Source organism: Anabrus simplex, chromosome 2 (assembly GCF_040414725.1).
Source record: "Anabrus simplex isolate iqAnaSimp1 chromosome 2, ASM4041472v1, whole genome shotgun sequence".
Lineage (NCBI taxonomy): Eukaryota > Metazoa > Arthropoda > Insecta > Orthoptera > Tettigoniidae > Anabrus > Anabrus simplex.
In genome coordinates, this window is record NC_090266.1 from 1,155,507,709 (window position 1) to 1,155,534,991 (window position 27,283).

General features: G+C 40.5%; 1 protein-coding gene across 7 annotated transcripts in view; it reads left to right on the plus strand.

The window, feature by feature from the left end:
• LOC136864756 (peroxisomal acyl-coenzyme A oxidase 3) overlaps positions 1-27,283 on the plus strand; it is a 230,510-nt gene that overhangs the window by 109,396 nt on the left and 93,831 nt on the right. For all 7 annotated transcript variants that reach the window (XM_067142116.2, XM_067142117.2, XM_067142119.2 and 4 more), the window contains 4 exons: positions 9,137-9,280; positions 21,003-21,161; positions 26,091-26,237; positions 26,336-26,483. In XM_067142116.2, coding sequence (XP_066998217.2) covers positions 9,146-9,280; positions 21,003-21,161; positions 26,091-26,237; positions 26,336-26,483 — 589 coding nt within the window. In that variant the 5' untranslated portion in view covers positions 9,137-9,145. The remainder of the gene's footprint in view (positions 1-9,136; positions 9,281-21,002; positions 21,162-26,090; positions 26,238-26,335; positions 26,484-27,283) is intronic.

Below are 27,283 nucleotides of genomic sequence, written 5' to 3' on the forward strand. Positions count from 1 at the left end.
AGGATGGTTTATATATACAGCTTCATCAACTGAGTTTAATCCTTCACCTCCGCATACAGAGTACCCTCCTGCCATTGTTCCCTCCTCTTTGTACCAGTGATCATTGTTGCTACTTTCATGCCCATTACTCTAACTTATGAATAAGATATCCTGAGTCCAACCAGCTTTCACTTCCATACAGCAAAGATGATGTGAAGATAGACCAGTATGAATACATGGTAAATATACTTTCATCCCGAAGCTGACCTCTCCGAGAATGTTGTTGGTCGCAACTGCAAGCTCACTGCATCAGCTTTGCTGCACCTTCTTTCAATCGGAATATACTACCATCCTGGAGGAAAACACATGTACCTGATCTACCTGATCCAGCTGTGTACTCCAGATCTGGTATTTAATTCTCTTAGGTTTCTTCTCAACTGACATCACTTCAGTCTCAGAAAAGGTAATTTTCAGATCATAGTTACTGCATCTATCTTCAAGTCCTAAGATATTACATTGCAGGCTTTCAGCACAGTCTGTCATTAGAACCAAGTCGTTGGCGTAGGCCAAACTGCTTGCTTCATTTCCACCAAACCCAATCCCTCCTGACACTTTGTATCCAATGGTACATGTTCCATGCAAGGTAAGAACGAACGTAAAATATTACAGTCTTGTCTAACTTCTATAACGACCATGAACCACGAATTCATTCTACCATTTTTTATTTACAAAACTGCCTCCCAATGGAGGTAGCCTCAAAGGACTCGGTATACCCGTATGACAATAATAATTAACATTGAAATTATAATTACAATATTAAAATATAACATGATATAAATTTCAAACAACACCTAGGTGTGTGGATTACGGTTAAGCCCAATTATCAACATAAATGCCTTTGATTGATTTTAATAATCTACCCTTAATCCCAAAAACCTGCAGTACAGCCAGCACCTTTTCCCTTGGAACTACCTTGCATGGTATACTGATGAACGAAATCCTTCGATAGTTGTTCCATTGCTTACAGATAAGTGCAGTTACTGCTTTCGTCCAATCTGAAAGTACCTTACTAGCATTGCATGCTAATCTTAACATTCTGTGAAGCCATTTCATCCCTGCCTTCCCTACTACATTTCACTATTTCAGGTCTAATTTCATTTATTCTTGCTGATTTATGACAATTTACCATTCTCTCCACTTCTTCTAGCATAATTGAACGGATGCATGCTAAATCAGGCTAGCCATAATTTTCCGAAATTGGAGGAAGTTCCTCACTGATTGAAAAAACTACTTTTCGGATGGATGCAAGCTAAATCAGGCTAGCCATAATTTTCCGAAACTGGAGGAAGTTCCTCACCGATTGAAAAAACTACTTTTCGGAGGATAAAATTAACTTATTTTAATAATAATAATAATAATAATAATAATAATAATGTTATTTGTTTTACATCTCACTAACTACTCTTTTACGATTTTCGGAGACGCCGAGGTGCCGGAATTTTGTACTGCAGGAGTTCTTTTACGTGCCAGTAAATCTACCAACACGAGGCTGACGTATTTGAGCACCTTCAAATTCCTCTCTACTTAAGCATACTTTCAGTGAGGATCTCTCCTCCAACGGGATAGGGATCACCAGTCCTGGCTGTCTGAGCAAAGGAGGGTCATGTCTCTCAAACTGACCGAGATACCCACTCATAGGAAGTTGCATCCCGACTCTCAGGAGCACTTGCTAGACCACTAAGCCATTGGCCACGGTTCATCAATTAGGACGTGACTAAAGTAACCCTCACCACAAACCATTTAATCAGTGGAAATAAAATAAAACATAATTTCAGTGTCCTGAAGTACTAGTAAGGAGAACCATTTAACATTATTAGAAAAAGAGAAGTTCCATTTGCACAAACAATATTTTCGAAAACACAAACCTCACTCCACAAGTCAGCTGGTCAAGAAGATTGCAGTGTCCTGTACCTGGTATGTAAGATTAACTACAAAACTGATGCAGATGTGTGTTAAGTAGTGAACATTAAACCTGGAAATTTTCTGTCATTTTAAGTGCCTATTTTTTTTTTAGTTTACTGCATATTTCCTAAATTTTAAGTGTTTGTTACTTTCAGGTTTTCATAAGAAAATTGAATTAAATGCTTGAACTTCCAGGCTTTATTATAAGTGTTAGGTAAGTTTAGACTCCCAAGTGTAAATTATATTGAAATAAAAGAAGTCAATGAAGTTGTGTATAATGCGAACAGTCTTTCACCATAGTATGATTGCAGAAATTGGAGCCGTTATCCTCCTGTGTGAATGGAAAACATAATACAGTACTAAATAATACTACAGGTACCTATTTTCTTCAGTCAATTCTGATAACCATCCACATGACAAGACATGCTGGTGACATGGCTTTTTTTTAATATGGCAATATAGCAAAAAAATTAAATTCTCTGGAATACAGGCTTTCAATAGACTTCCTGTAGACATACAATCTGCATTAATTTTGCTATTATGTAAACAAGAAACAACACAAGTTGTGGGAACTTGACAATGCAATACATTCCAGCTGTAAGAGAATGTAACCCTGTTGTTAAATTCATGTTTCTTAGCATGCCTGTGTACAGTGTACTGTATTTGTAAATAAATATCTCCCTGGCTTATCCACTAAGTTTACATCTGTTATCTATCTCCTTCCCTAATGAGGCTATGTTAACATTATTGTTTTTCCTTTCTTACATCGGTTTATTGTGTACCTGTCTATGTACATCATTAAGTAGGATATTTTCTATCATACACCATACTAAGTAAGTAAATTACCCCAATTTTCTGGCAATTGTTTTGTATTACTAATGTTTATGCGGTATTACTTTTGTAGACATGCTTACTCCACACTAACGTATTTGTGAATTCAACATTGTATTTAAATTTCATCCAGCTGTTCAGTACCTGCTGAATGACAGATACATTTGTAAAAACCCACCTAAAAATTCTGTGTTAGCCTTTCACTGGTATATACAGTAAGGGCGATTAAACATACTTCTGACTGCCCTGTTTAGTTTATTAAAAAAAGAACTGATTTGGTACCATAATACCAAATACACCTGTAGGTGTATAACTTATAATAATATATTTTTAATATTGTAATTTTAATGTAATGTATTTATACTGTCATGTATGGGTATACTGAATTCTTCAGGGCTATCTCCATTGGGAGGCAGGTTTGTAAATACAAAATAATTTACTGAATTCAGTGAGAAAATAAATGTATTTATAACCAACAATTTGAGTGTTTATAAATTCCCATCATTCAGCCTGCTAAATAGTTTTAAATGTCCAAGAAATCCAAGGAAATACCTGTATCGAGAAGAATCCTTTCCTATTTATGTAGGAATCTGGGTCATTTTCAGGTCTGTCTATTTTAATGTGGCATCCATCAATGGCACCTATGACATTGGGAAAGCCATTGTGTCGAAAGTGCTCCTCAATAAATGATTTTTCCTCTTCTGTGGGCCAGGTAATTATCTGAGGAGACAAATTACTCAAAAAGAGTACCACTCTTTTAATTATTCTGTGCAGTGAGCTTATCGTTACATCAAACCTGTCCGCAACATCACGGAAACTGGAGGTTTGATGCCCGATATACCACAGAAAGATCAGAATCTGAAATTCAAAACATAAGAATATACCAAATCGTTCTCATTTTTAATAACTAAGTGGAATAAATTATCAGTTTAACTTCACTAAAGTACTCTTACAGGACTGCATTACAATAAATTACACCCTCCCCTTAAATCACCTGCACATTTTGTTCCCGGTGAGTACATTTTATTATAATGAGCTAACCTGATGAAGTGCTGAAATTTTTCCGAGCTGTCCATGGTGTCTTTTATGTTGATCACTCCTTTCGAACTGCTCGGAAATTCCTTCGACTACCCGGCGACTGATTCGGAAGTGATCAAAAAATTCTTCGTCGTCGTACTGGGGCACTGTTTCTTCTGAAAGGTAAGTTTCAGTTAGTAGGTTTCTGTTTTAATCTGCCAGGCTTACAAGTTCTCAAGTCTTAATTATATTTTATGTGGTCGTGACCCTGTGTCATTTCTACCACGAGAAAAAAAAAAAATTACTACTCAGTTTGGGCAGTAAAATAAGACATTGAAACCACGGAAATGTAACTGGCAACAATGAAACTCACCTAAATAATTTTCATTTCTCTTTCTTGGTGCTATTAACAGCATATCCAATTCATCGTCACTGGACAAAGGTTCAAGATAATCCTCGTCACTCATTTCACTAGAGGTTATGGCAGACGTGCAGACGTGACAGAACAAGGAACAGAACAGGAGTAGAAGAGCACGTGGTCTGTCCAGTGAGTTTCCTCTCTCGCGCATGTATTCCATTGCGCATGTCCGTACGGCCGGTACATGCCACAGGCCGCGGACGAGTTCTGGCGATCAGTAACTGCTCTTTGAGGTGTGTTGGAACGCCGAATTCCAGTACGTGCACGAGTCGGGGATTGGTTTGTTGTGTGTTGGAACGCTTTCTCTCAACTGCGCATGCGTCGGACGGTCAGGGACTCGTGTTGGAACGAACCTATTAGCTAGCGCTGTGCTCGGCCGAGGCCAACGGCTCGGCCCGGCATCGTTCGCCGTGCAGCCACGCCAAAGAGCACATCGGCCCGGCATCGTTCGCCGTGCAGCCACGCCAAAGAGCACATCGGCCCGGCATCGTTCGCCGTGCAGCCACGCCAAAGAGCACATCGGAGATACCTGTCCCCGAAGCTTGATGCTGGAAACCCAGACTTCCAGCCCACCGCCCGCCAAGTAGCCGCTAGCTTACGTAGTCAATGGAGACCACTACACCTAGGAGCCACCCTGGTGGGACCTGAGCATTTGTCACGTCAACTCGATGTTCTGAGAGTTCGTGCCTTGCCCGTGGCATAATCCACTCGCAAAACTAGCCTGACACGACTCCGGCAACAACTTGGGCACTTATAGCCCGGTCCGCAAAAGCGTTGGAGCTTCCAGTATTTCATTCTTACTTCTTCCAACCTCTCCCTAACAAATTCCTGCCAAGAAAATCCCATAATGCCTAAAAAGCAATTATTCAGGAAGAAGCCCTGTGGATCGAGTAGATGAGGCCCCTGTTCAAGTCCCAACTAGAAACTACCCAACCAGAAGCTACAGTGTACAGCTACCACCAAAAATCCCACCCGTCCCCTAAGTCCCTCTTCACAATACTCCAGTCGATCCCCGTCGCCAGCATTTTCTCATAAACCCAACTCAATATCTCTCGCCATTAGATTACCACAACTTTGAATATTCATTCGAATATGTCCGCAATAATTCAATTTTTCCAATCTCACCGAAATGCAAAATAGCTGCAATTCCTCTTGTCGTTGCAGGACCTGAGACCCTGAATCGGTTCACAATACTCGGCGCCATCAGGGATCTCATTCTTAATAGAGGAAACGCTTAACATGCTGATGACCATTCCTATCCGAGAATATCACTTTTCAGATATCCTAGAAAGACTGCTTGCATTTAAAGATGTCCCTAAACCCCTGGTTTTTCACCCACTAGAAACGAAATGAAATGGCGTATGGCTTTTAGTGCCGGGAGAATCCGAGGAGAAGTTCGGCTCGCCAGATGCAGGTCTTTTGATTTGACGCCCGTAAGCTACCTGCGCGTCGTGATGAGAATGAAATGATGATGAAGACGACTCGTACACCCAGCCCCCGTGCCATTGAAATTAACCAATTAAGGTTAAAATTCCCGACCCTGCCGGGAATCGAACCCGGGAGCTCTGTGGCCAAAGGCCAGCACGCTAACCATTTAGCCGTGGAGCCGGATCACCCACTAGAATTTCACCCCGATCATAAACCAGAAGAAGAGGAAAAAGATGGAAATTCTGAAGTAGCAGAAGAAGAATCATTGCAGTTTATTCCGGAACTATGCACTGTGCCACTCAAACTATATCACCGCCCTCTCTAGTGGACACGAGCACTCAAACCTCACCCCTACTACCTTGCCCAGCCTTCACATAAAACAGAGAAATAAAAGAAAAACGTATCAAAATCAAACAAAAGGAAGTTCAAACAAACATCAACATTAACCATCCTACAACCTCTCAAACCACCCAAACTGATACGGTCACCAGAAACTCCTCAACAACAGTTATCTACAACCAAATCACAAATTTCTCCCTCTCCTAGCACTAAAATCACACCCACTGAGAATCAAACTCACGCCAACTCAAGCAAACCGCGTCCGCAATCTTCCTTAATTTTCGTGTGCTCTACCTGCCTACAGCTAAATCACTCAACTGCTAATTGCCCTAATGAGACCCGCTGTAATAGATGTGGGGATCATAACACAGTCTGCCCAGTCCCAAGAGACCAACCCAAATGTGCCAACTGCTAAAGCAAACACGCTGTGCCCATTCTTCAAAAAAGCAGTCAGAGCTCACTATATTGGTAACAAGCATCTCCATCCTCAAACATCAAATCAAAAAATTTAGTTTTTATTAAAACTAAACCTCAACTAAAATAATAACCAGTCAACACACCCGCAACCTCTCACGACGGAGCTTCTAAAATGTCTCCTCTCTCTTCTAACAAGCACAAATTAACTCAAGTTTCACTAAAATCCAAGACCCATCCGAACCTAGAAACACTGTATGCCTCAACAGCATTACCGCATGCCTAAGGTCACGCAGGGAGTCGCAAAAAGTTTGGATCGGATCAGCCCGGCGAATGTAATCTGAGGGTGTGGCATGTACCTAACAGCGAGAACGTGGGTTTTCAATATCGCAGAGAGGAGGTTACCACCTGCATAAATTTCCGCACGGGAAGACCACAGATGTTAAACGAATGGACATCACGTTGCCTACGCAGAACCATAACTGAGGCATTAATAAAGTGTCGATTAGGTGGTTATTTATACTTACTTCTTTTCTAGGCTATTGTGAGTCAGATCACCACCCAGTTGAATGTTAGGAGTCAGGAACCCATTTCTACCAGGATTGTAAGGAGGCTACTGCACTGCATAGACTTCACCAGCCGATGACCAACTCTTGTCCCTTTGCTGACACGTCGACACAGAGCTCAACGACGTGCGTGGGCCTGCGAACATCGGCAGTGGACCCTGGAACAGTGGCAGCGTGTGGTATGGTTCGATGAGACCTGGTTCCAGTTGTATCAAGCTAATGGGCGTGTGCGAGTGTGGCGTTTGCCCCATGCAGCTATGAATCCTGCGTGTCAACAAGGTTGTGTCCATGCGGGAGGTGGCTCAGTTCTGGTCTGGGCGGAGTTCTCATGGTTGCAATTAGGCCCCATTGTCCGGCTGCAGGGAGCGCTGAGAGGTGCACGTTATGTGGATGTTATTTCAGACCATCTGCATCCCTTTCTGGCTGTAGAGTACCCTGATGGAGATGCCATGTTTTAACAGGACAATGCGCCATGTCACCGCTCTGTGGGGTGGCAGCTAATCACACTAACCACTACACCACAGAGGCGGACATTATTATTATTAAATTAAAATATTGAATTTTACAGCGGTCGTACAGATTGTTCACTGGTTAATTAGCTTCCTCGGGAGATCAGTGGTGATGTCGGAACCATGATCAAGGGTTCGATTTCAACCAACAAAAGAGATCACTATACCTGAAAAATTTAATTTCATTTCAGCAGATCTACCAATAAAAGGAAAACTATATTGATCCTATAACAGCCCTGCAGTGTTTTCCTACAAGGATGGAGAAGTAAACGAGAGTGACATACCAGCACTCTGTTATCTATGATTATGAGGTGAGGAAGTATATACGATGAGTAACACATGGTTGATAGTTAGCAGTGGCGATCTGACAGACCGAAGCCTGGCACACCTATCCGTCCGGTTCCCGCTCCAATCCAATATACAGCATCAAGCCACGCGGGGAGAGTCGATGGTAGAGGGACGAGAGTCTGGGCTGCAATATCAGTCTCCGATGCCTTGCTCCAAGAAATACGTGCGACGTGTTTTCTTACTGCTTTCAAGTGTTATAAATGGAACCATCTGTCAGATGTTAACATTATAAAGTGTTTGACTTCCATCATTCTCATTTGAGGTTTGGGGTTGGGCTTCACTGATAGCCTTGGTAGCCCTCAATATACGCCACTGCTTTTAATGAAGAATGTGAATCTATCTTTTGCAATTTCTTCATAAAATCCTTTTTTTCCTTTAGATTCTTTCTCTTTAATGCACTACTAGTATAATCCCTTTTCATAATCCCATACACTGCTATTTATGATGTTACTCTGTCACATTGGACATAAGCCTGCTCACACAATGGTAGCCTTTGAAAATCTATAGACCTGTATGCTGGACATCATTTATTTCATTTATTTCTCTCCATAATTTGTTAATGAATCTATACTATTTACACTCAGAAAAAACATTAAATTACTTACTTAATTTAGACACGACTTAGAAATACAAGAAAACTTCATCTGAAGAACTGGTACTGAAGACTGAACACACAGTTACTTATTAGAAACTGTACAGGCCCATGGAGATTCCAAAGATCAGAGGCTTAGTTAAATGAGGAACGGAAGTGTGATACCATACTTCCCGAGCCCCTGCTGCGCAGGAAATTTAATGCAAATTGGAATAACAGCGATGAGTCTCTCGACCATTTAAATTCTTAGACCGCAGCTACTGAGCGGCAGATCAGTCATATTGTGTCCACTGTACTAGAGCTCCTTCTAAGGAGTAGAAGTCTGAAATAACCCCAATTTCACGTGTCTGAACAAAGCCTACCGAGGGTGTTGCTAATTAGTGGAAAAGAGCGGAGCACGAGTTAGTCGTACATCAGCCTTTACTATCGGACGTGAGACTTCAAATCCACCTCATTATTAAACAATTAATTTAAAAGTATAGTTATTTCAAATTAATTCATACGCAGTTATCTGAAGCCTACGAATCCATTTTCGTTAACACTCCAAATCAAGCAGGGACCTGGTAGCTGGAGGCTCCTTATAGCTCTCCGTCACACTGCAGGGGTTGCAGGGATTGCTGCTACGCCACTGAATGGCGTTTAAAAATCTGTGTGAATTGATGATTGCATATTGTTTTTGTCAAAATTGTAGTAAATCACTTCAGATATTTGAGCAACATAATGTGTTTTGCAGTTGTACAAAATGGGTCAAGAAACGTTGGAGGAACTTCTTCCAGACTTTCCCAGGGGTCCACTTGACAAGTACAGAAAACAAGCTTCATTTGACTGGAGAAAGCTGAAAGTATTTTTAGAAGGGGAAGACTTGATCAGATTTAAGGTGAGTCAAATACAAATAATGATTTTTGTGCAAATAATCACATGACTGGTTAATAATATGGATAATCTATTAAAGTGGAGAAAGTGATCTATTTATATTCAGTGGCAGCCTGCACATATGAACTCCAGAGTGAGTTCTTTCTTTCAATGGAAATACATGTTACATCTCTATTAGTAAAATTATTTCACAAGTAGGGAAGGTAATCCTACAGAATACTACTATTGTTGTTGCTCTGTGCAACAGGATCATGAAGTTTAGTGCTTGATGTGGTGTCTGTATATGTATGTATTTGTAATTATTTGGGGCAAGGATTAGATTTTCCAAATCTTAAATCAGTCCGAAGAACCAGAACTAACCAGGTAGAAAGTGATTTGTAATTTATCTTGTCCCTTGACCATGGTACAATGGACCATGGAATATGAATAAGACCGGAAGTCAAATGTTTGAACATCCTTCAGTTGGAAGGATTTGTTTTCACCAGTATTTTTCTTTGTAAGTGGCTTCATGTTGCATAAACTCAGTTGGGTCTTTTGTGGATGGTGAGATAGGACAACACTAGGACCAGGAAGTAAGTGGCCATGGCCTTAATTGAAGATCAGCCTCAGCATTTGCCTGGTGTGATAATGGGAGTCCATAGAAAAAATCTTCAGGGTTGCTGACAGTGGGGTTCGAACCTGCTGTCTACTGAATTAGAGCTCACAGTTACGTGACTTGCACGGCGTAGTTAACTAGCTTGGTTTCGAATAAGTAGCGGTGGGGCGGCTGGCCGGTTCATGTATTAAGTTCTCTCTCTTGGTCGGTCGCGCGCGCGCGCGCGCGCGCACACACACACACACACACACACACACATTACTTCCTTAGCCTCGGCAATCACTGGCAGTATGCGGTGAATGGGACTGCGTGGTCCTGCATACATATATACATAATATGTAAATACACACACACTACCGTGTAAAGAAAACAACAATTATTGCCGTAGAAAACTTTTTTCGATTTTGATGGTGGATTAACGTTGCATTAACATATCAAGGGTTTTCTGGGATGTAAGGATAGGAAAGTGTCCGATTTGTGAAGGAAGCGGTCCTGGCCTTAATTAAGGTACAGCCCCAGCATTTGCGTGGCGCCCCGTTCGCCTCGTGGAGTGGCAGCAATTGCTGAGGTTAGGGATGCACGCGGACCACTACATAGCAAGTGAGGAAGGGGGAGATAGGCGGAAAGAGCGAGACAGGCTCAGGGGAAAAAGAGACTGAGGTATTGCTTAAAATCGAGGAGGGGGGGTCTGCACTCCGATCAACCTAGCAGTCTTCTTTTGCACCTTGCGCCGCTCAATGCACCAGTGCATGGGCCCTGAGAGGCCCTGCTCTTAAGCCATAAATCTTACTCTGCTACGGTAGTTTTTATTTGCGGTGTTTTTCAAACTCTGTGAATCCAAAATCTAAATAACATTCATGGTATTTTTAAACTATTGTGGGTTTTTATCCACTGCATCTTGAAGTTGTAAGCTCTTCACTATTCTTTCTTTTTAGTGAATCCAATTATAACCTTCAGTCCATATTTATACTAACTTGGAAGCAAAAGGCACATGAATTTAACCACAGGACATGGCAGAACAACTTATTGTAACACAGGGAACATGAAAACTGGCATCCCAAATTCTCCTTTGATTGCTCAAAGAGAAGGCAGGGGGTTCAGAGCACTACTGCTCTATAGCCATGGCCACCAATGGCACTTGCATAATCCTGGTACAGTAAGATATAAAATTCTTGAACATTTTTGAGAAATGGGGAATATTTTAAGTTCAACCAGGGCTCCCTGGCTTACTGGTTGGGAATTGTTGCTCTACATTATTAAGTTTTGTTTTCCCACACGTTTACAATTTTTCATTTATAGAGCTATAAAAATAAGATTCAAACAAACAATGTGACAGTATTGTGGAGCAGCAGCTTGGTATGAACAGGTTGTTTGTGTGTCTCATAGTCGTCCCATAGCCTCGTAGCCTGTGGTTACTGCTTCAAGTGACCAGGCAATACCACAGATCATAAAGTGTACCAGTGGTCTCTCGCATGTAAGCACTTTTAAGTTCCAACCGACTGAACTGGGTTTCGATCTCTCAGCCTTGAGCACAAGAGGCATACACTGAATCAACTGCACTACTTGGTCAGTCACAGTGATTATATACTGAATAATTGCATTATTTATGGTATTAGTAAACTAGTTCTTTTGATTTTCTTACAAGTAATTTGTCAAAGTTTTTGTGATGACTTTTAAAGAGTTTATTTTACTGAGCGAGTTGGCCGTGCGGTTAGGGGTGCACAGCTGCGAGCTTGCATTCTGGAGATAGTGGGTTTGAACCCCACTCTTGGCAGCCCTGCAGATGGTTTCCCATTTTCACAGCAGGCAAATGGTGGGGCTGTACCTTAAGGCCACAGCCGCTTCCTTTCCATTCCTATTCTGACAAATAGAGTGGATTGCTCAACATTGTTGGAATTGATTCCATTACATGTTCCTTGTTGCACTACTAGGCAAAGGTATATTTTTCATCTACTTAAAGTGAGAACCGTGGCTCGGGCACATTCATGGCTGCTGACTGCACCAACATCACTGAATGAGCTGGATGAATCTGTGGACATTTTTTCACTCCCCCCCCCCCCCCGTCTAAAATCAGACGTGCCCTAATGACCTTACGAATGTAAGGTCCTCTCTGTAAAATATGTAAATATGTGTATGTAAATGTGTCTAGATGTAGTTTAATCATGACAATTATTTAAGGAGATTCTTTATTTATTTATTTATTTATTTATTTATTTATTTATTTGTAATTGCACAAATAACCTGTTGATGATGGATTTTTATCTGTCTATCTATTTCTATCCCGTACTAGTCATAAGACCTATCTGTGTCGGTGCAACGTAAAGCAAATTGTAAAAAGAGATGATTTTTGTTCTCTTTATAATAAACTAGCAAGATACCCGTGCTTCGCTACGGTATTATACTGAAATTTATAATTGAATGCTTAACGTTTTATATATAATCCGCCGAAATTCGCGATCTGACTGGTTTTCTGAGAGAATCCACCAAAATTCGCGATCTGACTCGCTTTCTAATAGATTACGGCTAGTTTCCTCCCATTTTTCAATCTTTCTTTCCAGCAATCGATTTCGTACTTCCTGGGCTAGGTCCAGGTATTCCACGCGGTCAGTTGGGTCCCTAAATCTTTGCCATCTTTTCCTATAAGCATTTTAAATATGGATCAAATCCTTCAGGAGATCCGGCATGGTGTCGTCTTGGGTGCCTTGGTGGTACTGAACCCGAGGCCGGACTGCATTCTTAGTCATTACCCGTCCAGGACCCGTTTCCAGCACGGTCCGCACATTTGACGACGGTCCAGAATATTATTATTATTATTATTATTATTATTATTATTATTATTATTATTATTATTATTATTATTATTATTATTATTATTATTATTATTTAATATCCGTGCTTTCAATATTTAATAGTATAAACTACGGTAGTGGGTGAAAAGTTCAAGACATTGACATTGTGTGTTAGTGAAAATGCGTTTAAAGGTTACCTAGCTTCGTCATAGAAAATAACAGAGAATAGATATATCTCTGCGACCTGAGTCACGGCCAGCTGGACTCCCTACTCACGGCACGATGTCGGGAGCTGGAATCCAGTGCGACTCTGTGGATTTGAATCCAGCATCTATGGAACATGGCCACAATATCATGGACGTGGAGCGCACGCATGATACATGCAATAGAAGTATTGAGCATAATGCGAAAACGAATCTGAGGCTTGATATCACTCAACAAATTATGGAGGATATGCTAAAAGAGGAAGAACAACTGGAAATCGCCAGGGGCCTGTTGAAAAGTATTCTTGCAATTCAGCAGAAAAATATGAAGATTGAAATTCAGCAAGGTTTAAGGAAATTGGAGGAAGCCCTAGATGCGGGATCTACGCACAGAAAAGCCTGGAAAGCAACTAGAGCATTAATGCAAACGGATTTGCCCGATCAAGAGAAAGTAGAACAGAGCACCGCAAACAGAAACGTAGAACAGGATAACTGGGAAATAGCGTTATCCAAGAAGAAGAAGAAGAAGAAGAAGAAGAAGAAGAAGAAGAGGGAACAGAGGCAGAAGAAGGCAGATGAAGATGAAGGTACTCAACCTGAACCAGTACCGGTATCTGAAACTGTTAAAAAGAACGAGCAACGGAAACGTTCAACTATAAGAAGCCGCCCAGAAGCCGTACTTATTAAACCGATGAATGGCAAGACTTTTGCAGATGTTGTGAAGGATATCCGCAGCAAGGTGAACCCAGAAGACAGTGGCGCCAGTGTTAGATCGATCAGGAAAACTATGTCTGGAGCAGTTCTTCTTGAATTTAATAAGGCCACGGAAAAGGAGAATAGAGACAATTTTAATAAATCACTTAAAGGCGCTCTTGGACATGATGGCGAAGTAAAGGTTTTGACGCCTAGAACTACATTGGAAATTCGGGATATGGACAGTGCCACCACTATTTCCGACGTAGAGGAGGCTGTAAGACGAGAATTAGAAAATCTTAATCAAGAATTGAAGGTCTCAATCACAAATCCGAACAGCAGGGGACAAAAACTCGCCATCGTGGAGATAGAAGATAGTGAGGCACGAAAGCTGTTAGACATACGCAAAATTAAACTAGGCTATATACTGCAGAGTAAGACGGTGGGCCGTAGTTCCTCGGTGCTTTAGATGTCTGCCATATGGGCATCAAGCACGAAACTGTCAAGGATTGGACAGAAGTAAACTCTGCTTTAAGTGCGGAGAAGCTGGTCATAAGGCAGTAGGATGCAAAACGAATCCACGATGCATAATTTGCACAGATATGGGCGTTGAAGAGTCAAAACGACATCATGCTCTTGGCTCAGGCAAGTATATTGTGTTTCGTGAAGCACTAGAAAAGGCCAAAAAGCAGTGGTGAATGGTACAGATCCTTCAAGCCAATATACACAGGAGTCTAACTGCCAATGATCTATTGACGCAGATGATCTATGAGATAGGAGCAGACATCTTGATTCTCAGCGAACAATATCAAGACAGAGAACAACCAGGCTGGTTTTCAGACAATCTAGGGACAGCTGCGATATGGGTACCAGACCTTGGAAAATACTCAGTTACAAATCAAGGATGCGGAGATGGGTTCGTCTGGGTCCAAGTTGAGAAGGTAATTTTTGTCAGCTGTTATTTTACCCCGAACGAGGCTATTTCTGACTTCCAGACAAAACTAGATGGGCTTGAAGTTACTCTGCAAGGGATGAACACTAACCTAGTTGTTGCTGGTGATTTTAATGCTCAAGCAGTTGAATGGAACATGCCTCAAACAGATTCTAGAGGGCGGCGTACAATGGAGATGGTCGCGAGATTGGGATTAATGGTTATAAACGTTGGTAATGTGACAACCTTTCGGCGACCAGGGTGTCAGGGAACCATACCAGATGTAACCTTTGCTTCTGAAGACATTGCGTCTAGGATAACTGAATGGCGAGTAATTGAAGAATATACTGGAAGCGATCATCAGTATATCACTTTTCGTGTACTTCAAGAGACTCCGAATCTAAGGATTACCACGCCCAAGTCAGAAAGATGGAACATAGCCACTATGGATAGAGAAAAATTTCATGAAGTAAAACAGAATGGAATGAATTGTATGACGGATACATGTCACGGAGGCAAAAGAAGCATTATTGCTAATAAATGCGTGGAACACGCCATGAGACTCCTTCAGCAAGCATGCGACGCATCAATGACCAGAATCAAACAACGGAGAGGCAAGCGTCCAGCATATTGGTGGAATGAAGAAATTGCTGAGTTGAGGAAACAATGCCTGCGACTCAGACGAAGGACACAAAGAGCACGACATAACGACGCAGCTCTCTCAGTAGAGTATAAGACTATGAAGAAAAGACTGCGAAATACAATTAAAAAGAGTAAAGCCGACAAGTGGTGGGAAATGTCTAATGAAGTGGATGAAAATCCATGGGGATTAGGGTATAAAATTGTCATGAAGAAATTTGGGATGCTACCAAGCAATATCATGGATCCACGCACCATGGAAGAAATAGTACACATACTATTCCCTGATCATACAGAGAGGATTGATGATGAGGCCGAGAAAGAACTAGACAATGTACCACCTTTTACAATTGAAGAATTGATAACAGCAATTAATTCCCTTAGAAATAAGAAAGCCCCTGGTCCAGATGGTATTCCAGCAGAAGTACTAAAGGTGGCAGTCGAATTATGTCCTCAACTGCTGTTGAGAATGTATAATCATTGTTTGAAAGCGGGAATTTTAGCTTTCGTTGGAAGATAGCTAGATTGGTTCTGATCAGTAAAGGGAAAACTGGGGGTTACAGACCTCTATGTATGCTGGACACTGCCGGGAAAGGTTTAGAGAAGCTCCTACAACCGAGAATACTAGCAGCAGTCCGATTAGCTGGCGACCTATCCGACCAACAACATGGATTTCACAGAGGTCACTCAACGCTAGATGCTGTGAAGGAAGTGGTGAAGACAGCAGAACGAGCTCAAACGGGAAATCATTATTCTAGGAAACTGACGCTTCTTGTGGCTCTAGATGTTAAAAATGCCTTCAACTCGGCAAGATGGAGTGATATTTTGGAAGCTCTAGAAGACACTTTCAAGCTACCAGAATATCTCATGTATATACTGCGAGACTATTTGAAAGACCGTACATTGTTATACGACACGGAAGACGGTCAGAGAAGAAAACGGCTCACAGCTGGTGCAGCGCAAGGCTCAATTCTCGGACCACACCTTTGGAACATCATGTATGATGATTTGTTACGGCTGGAGATGCCAGAAGATGTAAAACTTGTGGGTTATGCTGATGATGTGGCTGCTGTGATAGTAACCCGTAACCTAGAGCTGGCTCAATTTAAATTGAATCAGGTGATGCGACGTGTCAAAGAATGGATGATAAATCACAAGTTAGAACTCGCAGATCACAAAACGGAAATTGTCCTCCTGACGAGGAAAAGGATTAATACTGTTGTACCGATGCAGATCGGACAGATAGCCATCGAAACAACTAGGAGCACAAAATATCTTGGTGTAACGCTTGATACTAAGCTTACATATTGGGACCACATCCAACGGGTAACAGATAAGGCAGCGAAAACCATGACTGCACTGAGCAGACTCATGGGAAATATCAAGGGACCGATATCTAGTAAAAGGCGGCTTCTCATGTCGATTGTTCAATCGATACTGCTATACGGTTCGGAAATTTGGGCTGAATCGTTAAAAATTGTGAAATATCGGAGAAGAATTGCGGCTGTACAACGGAGAGCAGCTTTACGAATTGCTTGCGCATATCGCACAGTATCAGAACCCGCGATTCTAGTAGTAGCAGCAGTAGCTCCCATTGACTTGTTGGCCTTCGAAAGACAAGAAATTTGGCTCACACAAGAAGAGCTAGGAAGGAAAAGGGCAAAGGCTTTGGCTCATAGTCGCAGAATGCAACGATGGCAAACAAGATGGGAAGATGATTCTAGAGGGACATGGACGAAAAGACTGATACCTTCTCTGGGCGTATGGGTTGCCCGAAATCATGGTGAAGTGAACTACTATCTCACACAGTTCTTGACAGGTCATGGATACTTCCGAAAATTTCTTCATAGGCTAGGGCTAGCAACTAGTCCGGTATGCATATACTGCGGTGATATCGATGACGTATCACATACTTTCTTTGTGTGTGTTCATTGGCTGCCACAAAGAAGATGCTTAGAAGTTATGCACGGAGAATTGACGCCAGAAAGGATCGTGTCAGTAATGCTACGAAGTCGAGAATCTTGGGACCAGGTGGCAGTCTACGTAGAAAATATTCTGCGTCAGAAGAAGAAGGACCTGGACGATTACGACAGATAGTAAAGCAGAAGAAGGAAGATGAAGCACAAGATGCATTAAGCACGACATCCGCCCTGAAGTAATGCGAGAGCGGTTTCCGGGGCGGAGATAAACGTCGTGGGAAAAGGGAGTGTGGTTTTTAGTGGGTAAGACGGTAAATTACATCTGCTGCCATTGTCCGTGTTGGCAATGTGACCAGCACCATTCTCGCGCGTAGGCAAGTGTGCGGGATTTCTGGCGATACGAATGACGTACTTCCATGCATTATTGACCTTAATTTAGAGGTGAAAAATTGGGCGGTCAATCTCATTCCTATCGTTTATTTCAAAGGTGTTTAAATTTTTATTTATATGCCAGGAGAATCTATTGTAATCTAAGAACGTTCTCCGAAGAAAAAGATGGCTCTTGAAAACGAACCCAGGAAAGATAAAAAATGATCGGTTTATGAACAGAATAAGTACATCGAAAATCTAGAGCCTGTTTCCAGTCATTCGACAGGGTCAGAAATGGAATGAATTAAGCCCCATCTCCTGGCAACAATAGGAATTGTGCCGGCTGCAGAAGCACAGCTCTGGGGCAATGATCGATTAATGACAAATGAAATGAAATATTGAACAGCGTTGCTGGAATGAATGATGACAGGGAAAACCGGAGTATCCGGAGAAAAACCTGTCCCGCCTCTGTTTTGTCCAGCACGAATGTCACATGGAGTGACCGGGATTTGAACCACAGAACCCAGCTGTGAGAGGCCGGCGCACTGCCGCCTGAGCAACGGAGGCTCCTTATAAGTACATTATGAACAGTAAAATCAATTGGTTTCACTTCCTTTTACACCCCACCGCCGTTAAGTTTATTTACCCCCCCGCCCCCACAAAAAAATTAAAAGAAGGCATGTTTCTTTATGTATAAAGGAGATTCCAAACACCAATGTTCGCGTCTATTACCTTCAGTTTTGAGATATAAGTATCCCCATATAAATAATTCACTTTTTTTTCACTTCCTTTCACACTCCCCCCCCCCCCGAAGTGAATTTTCCGGCAAAAAAACTTGTTTCTTTAATAGTAAAGGACCTTCTAAATACCAATTATCACAACTCTGACTTCTTCAGTTTTTGATTTATATGTCCTCATGAAAGGAATTCAACTCCTTTTCACTCCCGCCCCCCCAAGATGATTTCCCCCCCCCCAAAACGCGTTTTTCTTTGTTTTTTTAAAGGAGATCCAAATACAAATTTTCACGTCTGTAACAACTTTAGTTTTTATTAGATGTAAGTATTCTCATACAATTAAGTCAATTAATTTTTCAATTCTTTCACGTCCCCCGCACTTCACTGGATTTTCCGAGAATACGTGTTTCTTTACTTTTAAAGCAGATTCCAAATATCAAATTTCACATCTGTAAAGTCTTCATTTTTGAGATATCAGTAGCCTAATTAAAAGAATTCAACAACATTTTGTCACTTTTCCCCCCCCCTCCTCCACCCAAGTGGTATTTCGGAAAACTAAAAATACACGTTTTTTGATTTTAATAGAGTTAAAAAATACCATTTTTCACTTCTGTAACATGTTAATTTTTTGAGATATACTGTAGAAATTCTCATTTTAAAATTTCACCCCCTTTTTAGTTCCCCTTAAGTGGAGTTTCCAAAAAAATCACCTATGTTTCTTTACATTTACAGGAGATTCCAAATAGCACTTTTTACGTCTGTAACATTTTACGTTTCTCAGATATTCTGTAGATATAGTCTTTCAAAAAATTAACCCCAATTTGTCACTCCTGTTTAACTGCCATTAATTGGATTTTCCAAAAACAAATAAAAATACGTGTTTCTTTATTTTTAAATGAGATCCCATATACAAATTTTCAGTTCTGTAATATCTTCAGTTTCTGAGATATAAGTATCCTCATTAAAGGCGTTCAACCCCTTTTTCACCCCTCCTATTGGGATTTTTGGAAAACAAAAAATGTTGCTTTATTTTTTTTTTAAAGGAGATTCTAAATAAACTTACCTATTTTTACATCCATAAACTTTCAAAGTTTTGAATTATACATACACTCGTTTTAAGAATTCACCCCCATTTTCACCCTCCCATTATTTGGATTTTCCAAAAACAAAAAAATACGTGTTTCTTTATTTTTAAAAGAGATCAAATGCACAAATTTTCAGGTCTGTAATATGTTCAGTTTCTGAGATATAAGTACCGGTATCCTGATTAAAGGCATTCAACCCTTTTCTCACCCCTTTTCACCCCTCCTATTGGGATTTTCTGAAAACAAAAAAATACGTATTTCCTTATTTTTAAAGAGGATTCTAAATACCAATTTTTACATTTGTAAACTTTTAAAGTTTTTAAATATAGAAACGCTCATTTTAAAATTTCACTCCCCTTTTCACCCCCTTAGCGACGGAATATCCAAAAATCCCCTCTCAGCGAGCACCTACATGTTAATATGAATGTATCCCCAAAATTTCATTTCTTTATGTCCAGTAGTTTTGGCTCGGCGATGATGAATCTGTCGGTCGGTCGGTCGGTCGGTCGGTCAGTCAGGACAAGATATTTTATATAGATGAATCTTCATAAATTGAGCCATAATCATCATAAAATACTACTGTTTTTTCTAAAATGGTGCTGACGGTTATATCTAAATAGGTATATAGCAATAGCAATAGTTTTTCAATGTAAACGTTTTGTTCTTTCAGTCTCCTTCATTTGGTTTATTTGTTTTGTTTGCGGTGCAATTCAACTTTGCCAGTTCTTTAAATATATTGATGACTCCCTTATGTGGAGCTTAACATGTTTTAAATAGTTTGTTATATCCACCGATGAAAATGAAAATACACAACCTGTTTCCAGTCATTCGACCGAATCAGGAATGGAATGAATGAAGCCCCATCTAGCGGCAAGGATAGGAATTGTGCCGGCTGCCAAAGTCTGTCGCACTCGTGGCACAATGATTAATGAATGACAGATGAAATGAAATTATATTGGGGAGTGTTGCTGGAATGAATTATGACGGAAAACTGGAGTACCTAGAGAAAAACCTGTCCTGCCTCCACTTTGTCCAGCACAAATCTCGCATGGAGTGACCAGGATTTCAACCAAGGAACCCAGCGGTGAGAGGCCGGCGTGCTGCCGCCTGAGCCATGGAGGCTCATATCCACTGATGTTAGAATGTAATTTCTAAAAACTAGTTGTAGGCTAAATATTGTGTGCTGATATACACGGAATGTTTAAAATTATATTCATTATAAATTGTATGCTTTTCAGCATTCAGTTTGCAAGTCTCTGTTAATAAACTGAGCATCTCCACGATCCTCCATTTGCAACAGACTGTGACTTCATTTAGTTCCACATCTCTTGAATATTAAATCTGTCAAAACCAGGTTGAACTTTTGTCGCCTTGGTGTCCCTCCACTTCTCTTACCCTTTATGGCAGAGTTCATTATTCTGCTAGGTAACTTATCTTCATCCATTCACCTCACACAACCCCACCACCAAAGCCACTATATACTTAACATCTTTATATCCTAATTCTGTCCTTGTTCCCACCTGATTTAACCAGCAATCATTCTTGCTACTTTCATGTCTGTTTCTCCTGACTTATATGATATCCTCAGTCTACCCAGCTTTCACTCCCTTACATTAAAGTTTGTCTGAAAACTGACCAATGTAAATATAGTTTCATCTGGGAACTGATTATTTTTTTACAGAATATCGTTGATCACAATTGTCAGTTCACTGCATTAGTTTTACTGCACCTTGATTTTTGGGCTATTAGAATAAAATGTACTTTTGCAGGTACATATATGGAAGACATTGGAATCGGATCCACTGTTTCACCATTCAGCAGAGACACACAGCTTGGATGAATGTCGGTACCTTTCAACTGTTCGCTATCACAGAATTCATGATTACGATTTTTTGCCCAAGGATGAAGCAATGACAAACCCCATGAAGGTATGTATCGGTGATAAATCTTGGGATATATTCCCTGTAATGGGAAAATACACATATCAAACAGTCTTGCATCACCTCAGACCCCTTTACAAAATCACTCAACACAGGGAAAAACCAGATAAGTGAATTTTTTAGTTTATTTAAATTTTTGGAGTAACCTACTAAGGTCAATGTTCTCTGTCCTTTGACACTAACAAGATAATCATTTTGTCATAATATTGAAGAAATAGCCAAATTTTACTTCCAGATTATTCAAGAATACGAGAGAGTCCTCGGTAAGAACCAGATAAGTTGAGTTATTTTGTTAATATTCTGAATATTGTTAATAAAAGTGGCTTCATCCAGATAAGTCAGTTTGTCTTGTGTGTAATACATTTTCTGTTGTTGTGGATGTGAACACTTATCTTGTAAAAGAATTATTGGCAGTGTATTTACCCAACTGCCTCCATTAAAGAGAAACATTAAATCTTACTAGCTAACAATACACAAACGACCGAGCTCGATAGCTGCAGTCGCTCAAGTGCGGCCAGTTTCCAGTATTCGGGAGATAGTGGGTTCGAACCCCACTGTCGGCAGCCCTGAAAATGGTTTTCCCGTGGTTTCCCATTTTCACACCAGGCAAATGCTGGGGCTGTACCTTAATTAAGGCCATGGCCGCTTCCTTCCCTGTCCCATCGTTGCCATAAGACCTGTCTGTGTCGGTGCGACGTGAAGCAACCAGCATCAATACACAAACATAATGTACATGCTTTGGTTTTTACTGGTATACTTAACACAATAATGCCTGGTCAATATAGAACAGGCCAGTTTCATTCACGATCCGAAGCAGATACTTCATTAATTTCTTTTAATGAAACAAAATGCAACAAAAAACAATTTAAGAAGCTGTTTTATATAACACAGAATGGTTTGACAACATTTGGTGCACCAGTGATTTAGTATTGTTTAAAATCAAAAAGATGCTTCCCCTGAGAACTTCAAATTTTAACTTACCTTGTTATTCCCTGGGATGAGTGAAATAACAAGAGGCATACAGAGATCCACTTGGCCTGTTTGATTACAATTTCAGGAGTTATCTGACAGTGGGCCCAGTCTACAAAGCCAAGAATAATGGCAGAGAGGATTTGTTGCGCTCACCACACATCACAGTGTAATTTGTATGCGTTCGGGCTGACCAGTGATCTCTTGGTAGGTGTCTAGTGCCATGGGGTTCGTTTGGTTTTTAATTTGTGAATTGCAATAAGACTTGAGCTCATCATCAGGGAATATTTCTTGAAATAATCTTCAAAAACTACGAGCTGATTCTGTACGCATGTATGAACCGTAAATAAATACTCATTATGGAACAAAATACTTAGGTCCGTTATTAGCCATAGCTTTCATAGCATACTACTGTACACATGTAGTTTTAGTAGCTGTTTAGTTCACTGATAATGGTGCCTTGTCGGACAGCGCAGCTGGACTATTCTCTCCGCACAAATGGGCAAAACATATTCTGCTCACTTGTGGGGCAAATAAAAAGTTGAAGTTCACAGATCAAACCCCATCTCAATAGGACTTAAACACAGCCTTTGGAAGGGGATTAAAATAAGTCTTCCAGAAGAGATCAGACACGTGTAACTGTGAATATTTTGCATTTTGTTCTAACAAAATGCAAAATACTGCCTCTTCAGCATATCTGTTCTACTGCTTTATAGTAGATACTCAGCCTGTTGAACAGATTGAAGAGTGTGGTAATAATCCTTGAAAATGGAAAGACTTGTTCAATGAAAGCCCTGTATGTTAATGGATAAGGAAGCATTCTTTGCCAGTGGATATAATGCCTAAATGACGAGTAGTTTCTCTTTGCTTGCCAAAGAACGGACACCAGTGGGTCAAATCTTTGTATGAAATCGTGTAAGACTAATTGTAGGTCAATAGGAAACTTGGTAAGACTTCTGTTTAGCAAAGGCTTGTGATGAATTATGTAGGCCTCCTGTTCCATCTGTATGAAGCTACTGGTTGTTTATCATGTGCTCTTGGTAGTTCTTATTTATCAATATTGAGATCCATTGCAAACAGTTTCTTCTTGCTGAGCTCCCAGTGTGAATAAGTGATAATGACTTATCTCTAGATGCCAAAATTGTGGGTTCAAACTCAGCAGACATAAGTCTGATTTCTGAGGGGTGGAATAAAGTCCATTTGTCACTCTTTGTTGCATATTGTCTGCATGAAAAAGATCCCTGGTTACACAAAAGCGTATTCCTGATAAAATTAACAGAATCGCCAGATCAACCACTGCAGTTCCAGTTCCTTTCCCGTCTGGTCGAGTTAAATGGTAAGTTGAAATTGGCTAGTTAGAATGGTGTCAAATGACAGTCTGCACACTGTAGCTGAGGCCATTAAGTTGTTGTTGTTGTTGTTGTTGTTGTTGTTGTTGTTAATGGGTCATGGAGTGGGCACCATGGCCAATGGCCGAGTGGCCTAGGATGTGGTCCTAAGATATGGGATAACCAGCTGCTATATTCTATATTCTGAGACGTGGCACTCCTTGTGCTCGGGTGGCTAGGACTGTGCAATCCACCTGTGGTCTCTAACCCATTAAAGGAGAGATTTTCACTGGGACTATGGGTAATTAGGGTAGCACCCTTCACAGAATTAAGAGCTCAGAATATTTTAAGCAAGCCTCAGAAGTATGGGATAATGGAGTACCACTTCAGTTTGCCAGAAGAGGGACTCCGTGGAAATAATTAGGCAAATGAAATGGAATTCAGTTGGGAGCCATCAGTATTAATGGGGCTTATGGAAGAAAGTAGAACCGAGTCTGCAAGGACTATTCATCTGGATGTGTTAGGAGTTGACGATATTTGAGTAAGGGGATATAACGAGGAAGACTCCCTGTGGGTGGAGTATGTGGACGAAGAATACACTCACGGCATTCTCTGTCTGTCGTAAGAGGAGACTGAAAGGAGCGATCGTGGCACGGAAATGGATTGTGGTTATGGGACCATGAATTGTACACTCTGTGGTTGGGAGGGTTTGAATGCAACCCCAAGTAGGTGGCTAAAAGGGTCATCTGGCCATCAGCCCCTTTTTTTCTTTTTTCGTATCAAGGGTTGGTTGTAGACTGAATCAAAATTTGATGTGCGTGTTTCTTGGGGAGGACATCTTATGTGCGCGACTATGCTTACAAGTCCAGACTGTATCCCCAGCCCGTCGCGTGGGTGCGCCGTGTACTTGGCAGTAGCATCCGCCTGACAGCACAGGACAACTGAATCAGAAAGTGGTTGAACCAACTACAGAGTAAAATATCCTAGATGTTGTAGTGATAAAACCAGATGAGCTCTGTAGAGTAATTGAAGTGACAGATGGTATGAGTGATCATGAAGCAGTTTTTGGCATAGTTAAAAATTGCAATAGAACCTAAGATTGTAAAAGAAAGGCCATACTGTATCGTTGATAAGAGAGAAATGAGGAGTTTTAAAAACGCAATTATCATCAGTGGAAAGTCTTATAAATAATACTAGCAGTTACCCGCGGCTTCGCTCGCATCTATTATGTAATTTGATAAAAGTAATCTTTCCTCGGCACTGCACTAAGACATTATCTGAAAATCCATAAAGTGTAAAAATTCACCGAAAAATAGTTTAATTTACCCCAGAAACTCTTTGTAAATCACATTTGAGGTATTGCCTTTTGGGGCCAGGACGACCATGTGACACAGAACTGTACATGTGAGAAACAGTCTTGCCTCAAGTCTCAAAAATACACGTTCCTTTATTTTTAAAGGAGATTCCAAATGCCGATTTCCATGTCTGTAACACTTTCATTTTTTGAGATATAAGCATCCTCATAAAAAAAAAAAATCAACTCTCTTTTCAACTTCCTTTCAGCCCCCGTTAAGTGCCTTTTCCGAAAAGAGAAACGTACCTGTTCCTGTATTTTTAAAGAACTTTCCAAATGCCAAGTTTCTTGTCTTCCACATGTTAAGTTCTTGACATATACTGTAGAAATACCGGTACAAATTTTAAGAATTCACCTGCTTTTTCATTTCATTTCAGCCCCTTAAATGGATTTTCCAAAAGCAAAAAAAATAAGTGTTCCTTTATTTTTAAATGAGATTCCAAATACCATTTTTCACGTCTGTGACATCGTTAGTTTGAGATATAAGCATCCTCAAACAAGAATTCAAATCATTTTTAAATTCCTTCGCACCCTTTAAGTGGATTTTCCGAGAAAAAGAAATATGTATTTCTTTATTTTTAAGGAGAGATTGAAGGAACTTGCTTAAAATTGAATTTGGCAAAAATTTCCGGTAAGGGGAATATGATTTCAAACTTAATTGGCAGTTGTGAATTTTAGGGACAATTGGAAGAATATATCGAGAGGTAATCTTAAACATAACCATTTTTTTTCACTTTTTTATGCCTTGTCTGGGACTGTCACCTGGGTGACAGCTGTAAATGCAGATCACTGATTATGTTTGAGACTAAGAGGTACAAATTATTTAAACATTTTAGTGCACAAGTTGGATCAGTATATTGTACTCTGCCAGTTACTCAGCTGAGTTAGGGAATCTCGAAGTGTCAGGCCGAGTGGCTCAGACGGTTGTGGCGCTGGCCTTTTGACCCCAACTCAATCCGGTGGTATTTGGAGGTGCTCAAACACATCAGCCTCGTGTCTGTATATTTACTGGCATGTAAAAGAACTCCTTCGGGACTAAATTTTGGCACCTCAGATTCTCTGAAGACCATAAAAAGTAGTTAGTGGGATGTAAAGCCACTAACATTGTTAGGAATCTCAAAGAAAGTATTAACACACAATGGAAGGCCAACAGAACCTCACTGCTCCTTTTAAGTGTTTTCATAAATGTCACTCTTGCCTTGTTGGATCATTTTCCTTGTCAGATAAGGACACTACAGTGATAGTGATCTTTTTATTTTTTTACAGGGATTTGCTCTTATAGATGCTCTTCATCAGTATGATGCTAGCGTGCTGTTAAAATATACTATTCCCTTTGTTTTTTTCACCAGTGGCATTCGGGGACTGGGAAGCAAAAGACATTCAAAAATCTTGCAATCAGCTGCTACTGAAGAGGTATGCTTTGTTTTTCATTGATGTCATATTTGCATGACTGGTACTGTTCTTCTCAGTACTATTATTTTAAATCAAAATCCCTTTGTTTGTTTGGTTAGATTTCAGGATGCTTTGCCCTTACAGAAGTGGCTCATGGAACCAATGCAAAACAAATGAGAACAACTGCAACATATGACAAGAATACACAGGAGTTTGTTTTGAATACTCCAGATTTTGAGGCTGCTAAATGTTGGATTGGTGCTCTAGGTATGTGAGTGGATCTTAAAATAACATCCTAATCCTTTATTTTTAGAATTGAGAGTACTTTTAATGATTACTAAAAACTGTCTCTTGATCAAGGTAATTAAAAATGAAGTGGAGTGGCCACACATTAATATGCTATGGCTATGGATCCAAGCTCTGCACTCGGAGATGCAGGAGTGTTCAAACCCCACTGTCGGCTGTCCTGAAAATTGTTTTCTATGTTTTCTCATTTTCCCTTCCAGGAAAATGCTGGGACAGTTCCTGTTCATAAGGCACAGCTGATTCCTTTCACTTCCTTGCCCAATGTCATTCACAATCATTCATTTCAACTTCATTAGCTCATCAACAGAGGTTAGCACCAGGTTGGGCATCTGGCCATAACAATACGTGCCATATAAATTCATTTTGCCTCAACCCGACCCCTTACCAAAAAACAGGAGTGAGATAGGCCGGGCTGAGTGGCTCAGACGGTTAAGGCGCTGGCCTTTTAACCCCAGCTTGGCAGGTTCGATCCTGGCTCAGTCCGGTGGTATTTGAAGGTGCTCAAATACGACAGCCTCATGTTGGTAGATTTACCGGCACGTAAAAGAACTCCTGCGGGACTAAATTCCGGCACCTCGGCATCTCCGAAGACCGTAAAAGTAGTTAGTGGTATGTAAAGCAAATAACATTATTATTATTATTATTATTATTATTATTATTATTATTATTATTATTATTATTATTATTATTATTATTATTATTATTATTAAAAACAGGAGTAAGAGGGAGACATACATAGAGGTTATTGAATAAATTCACGA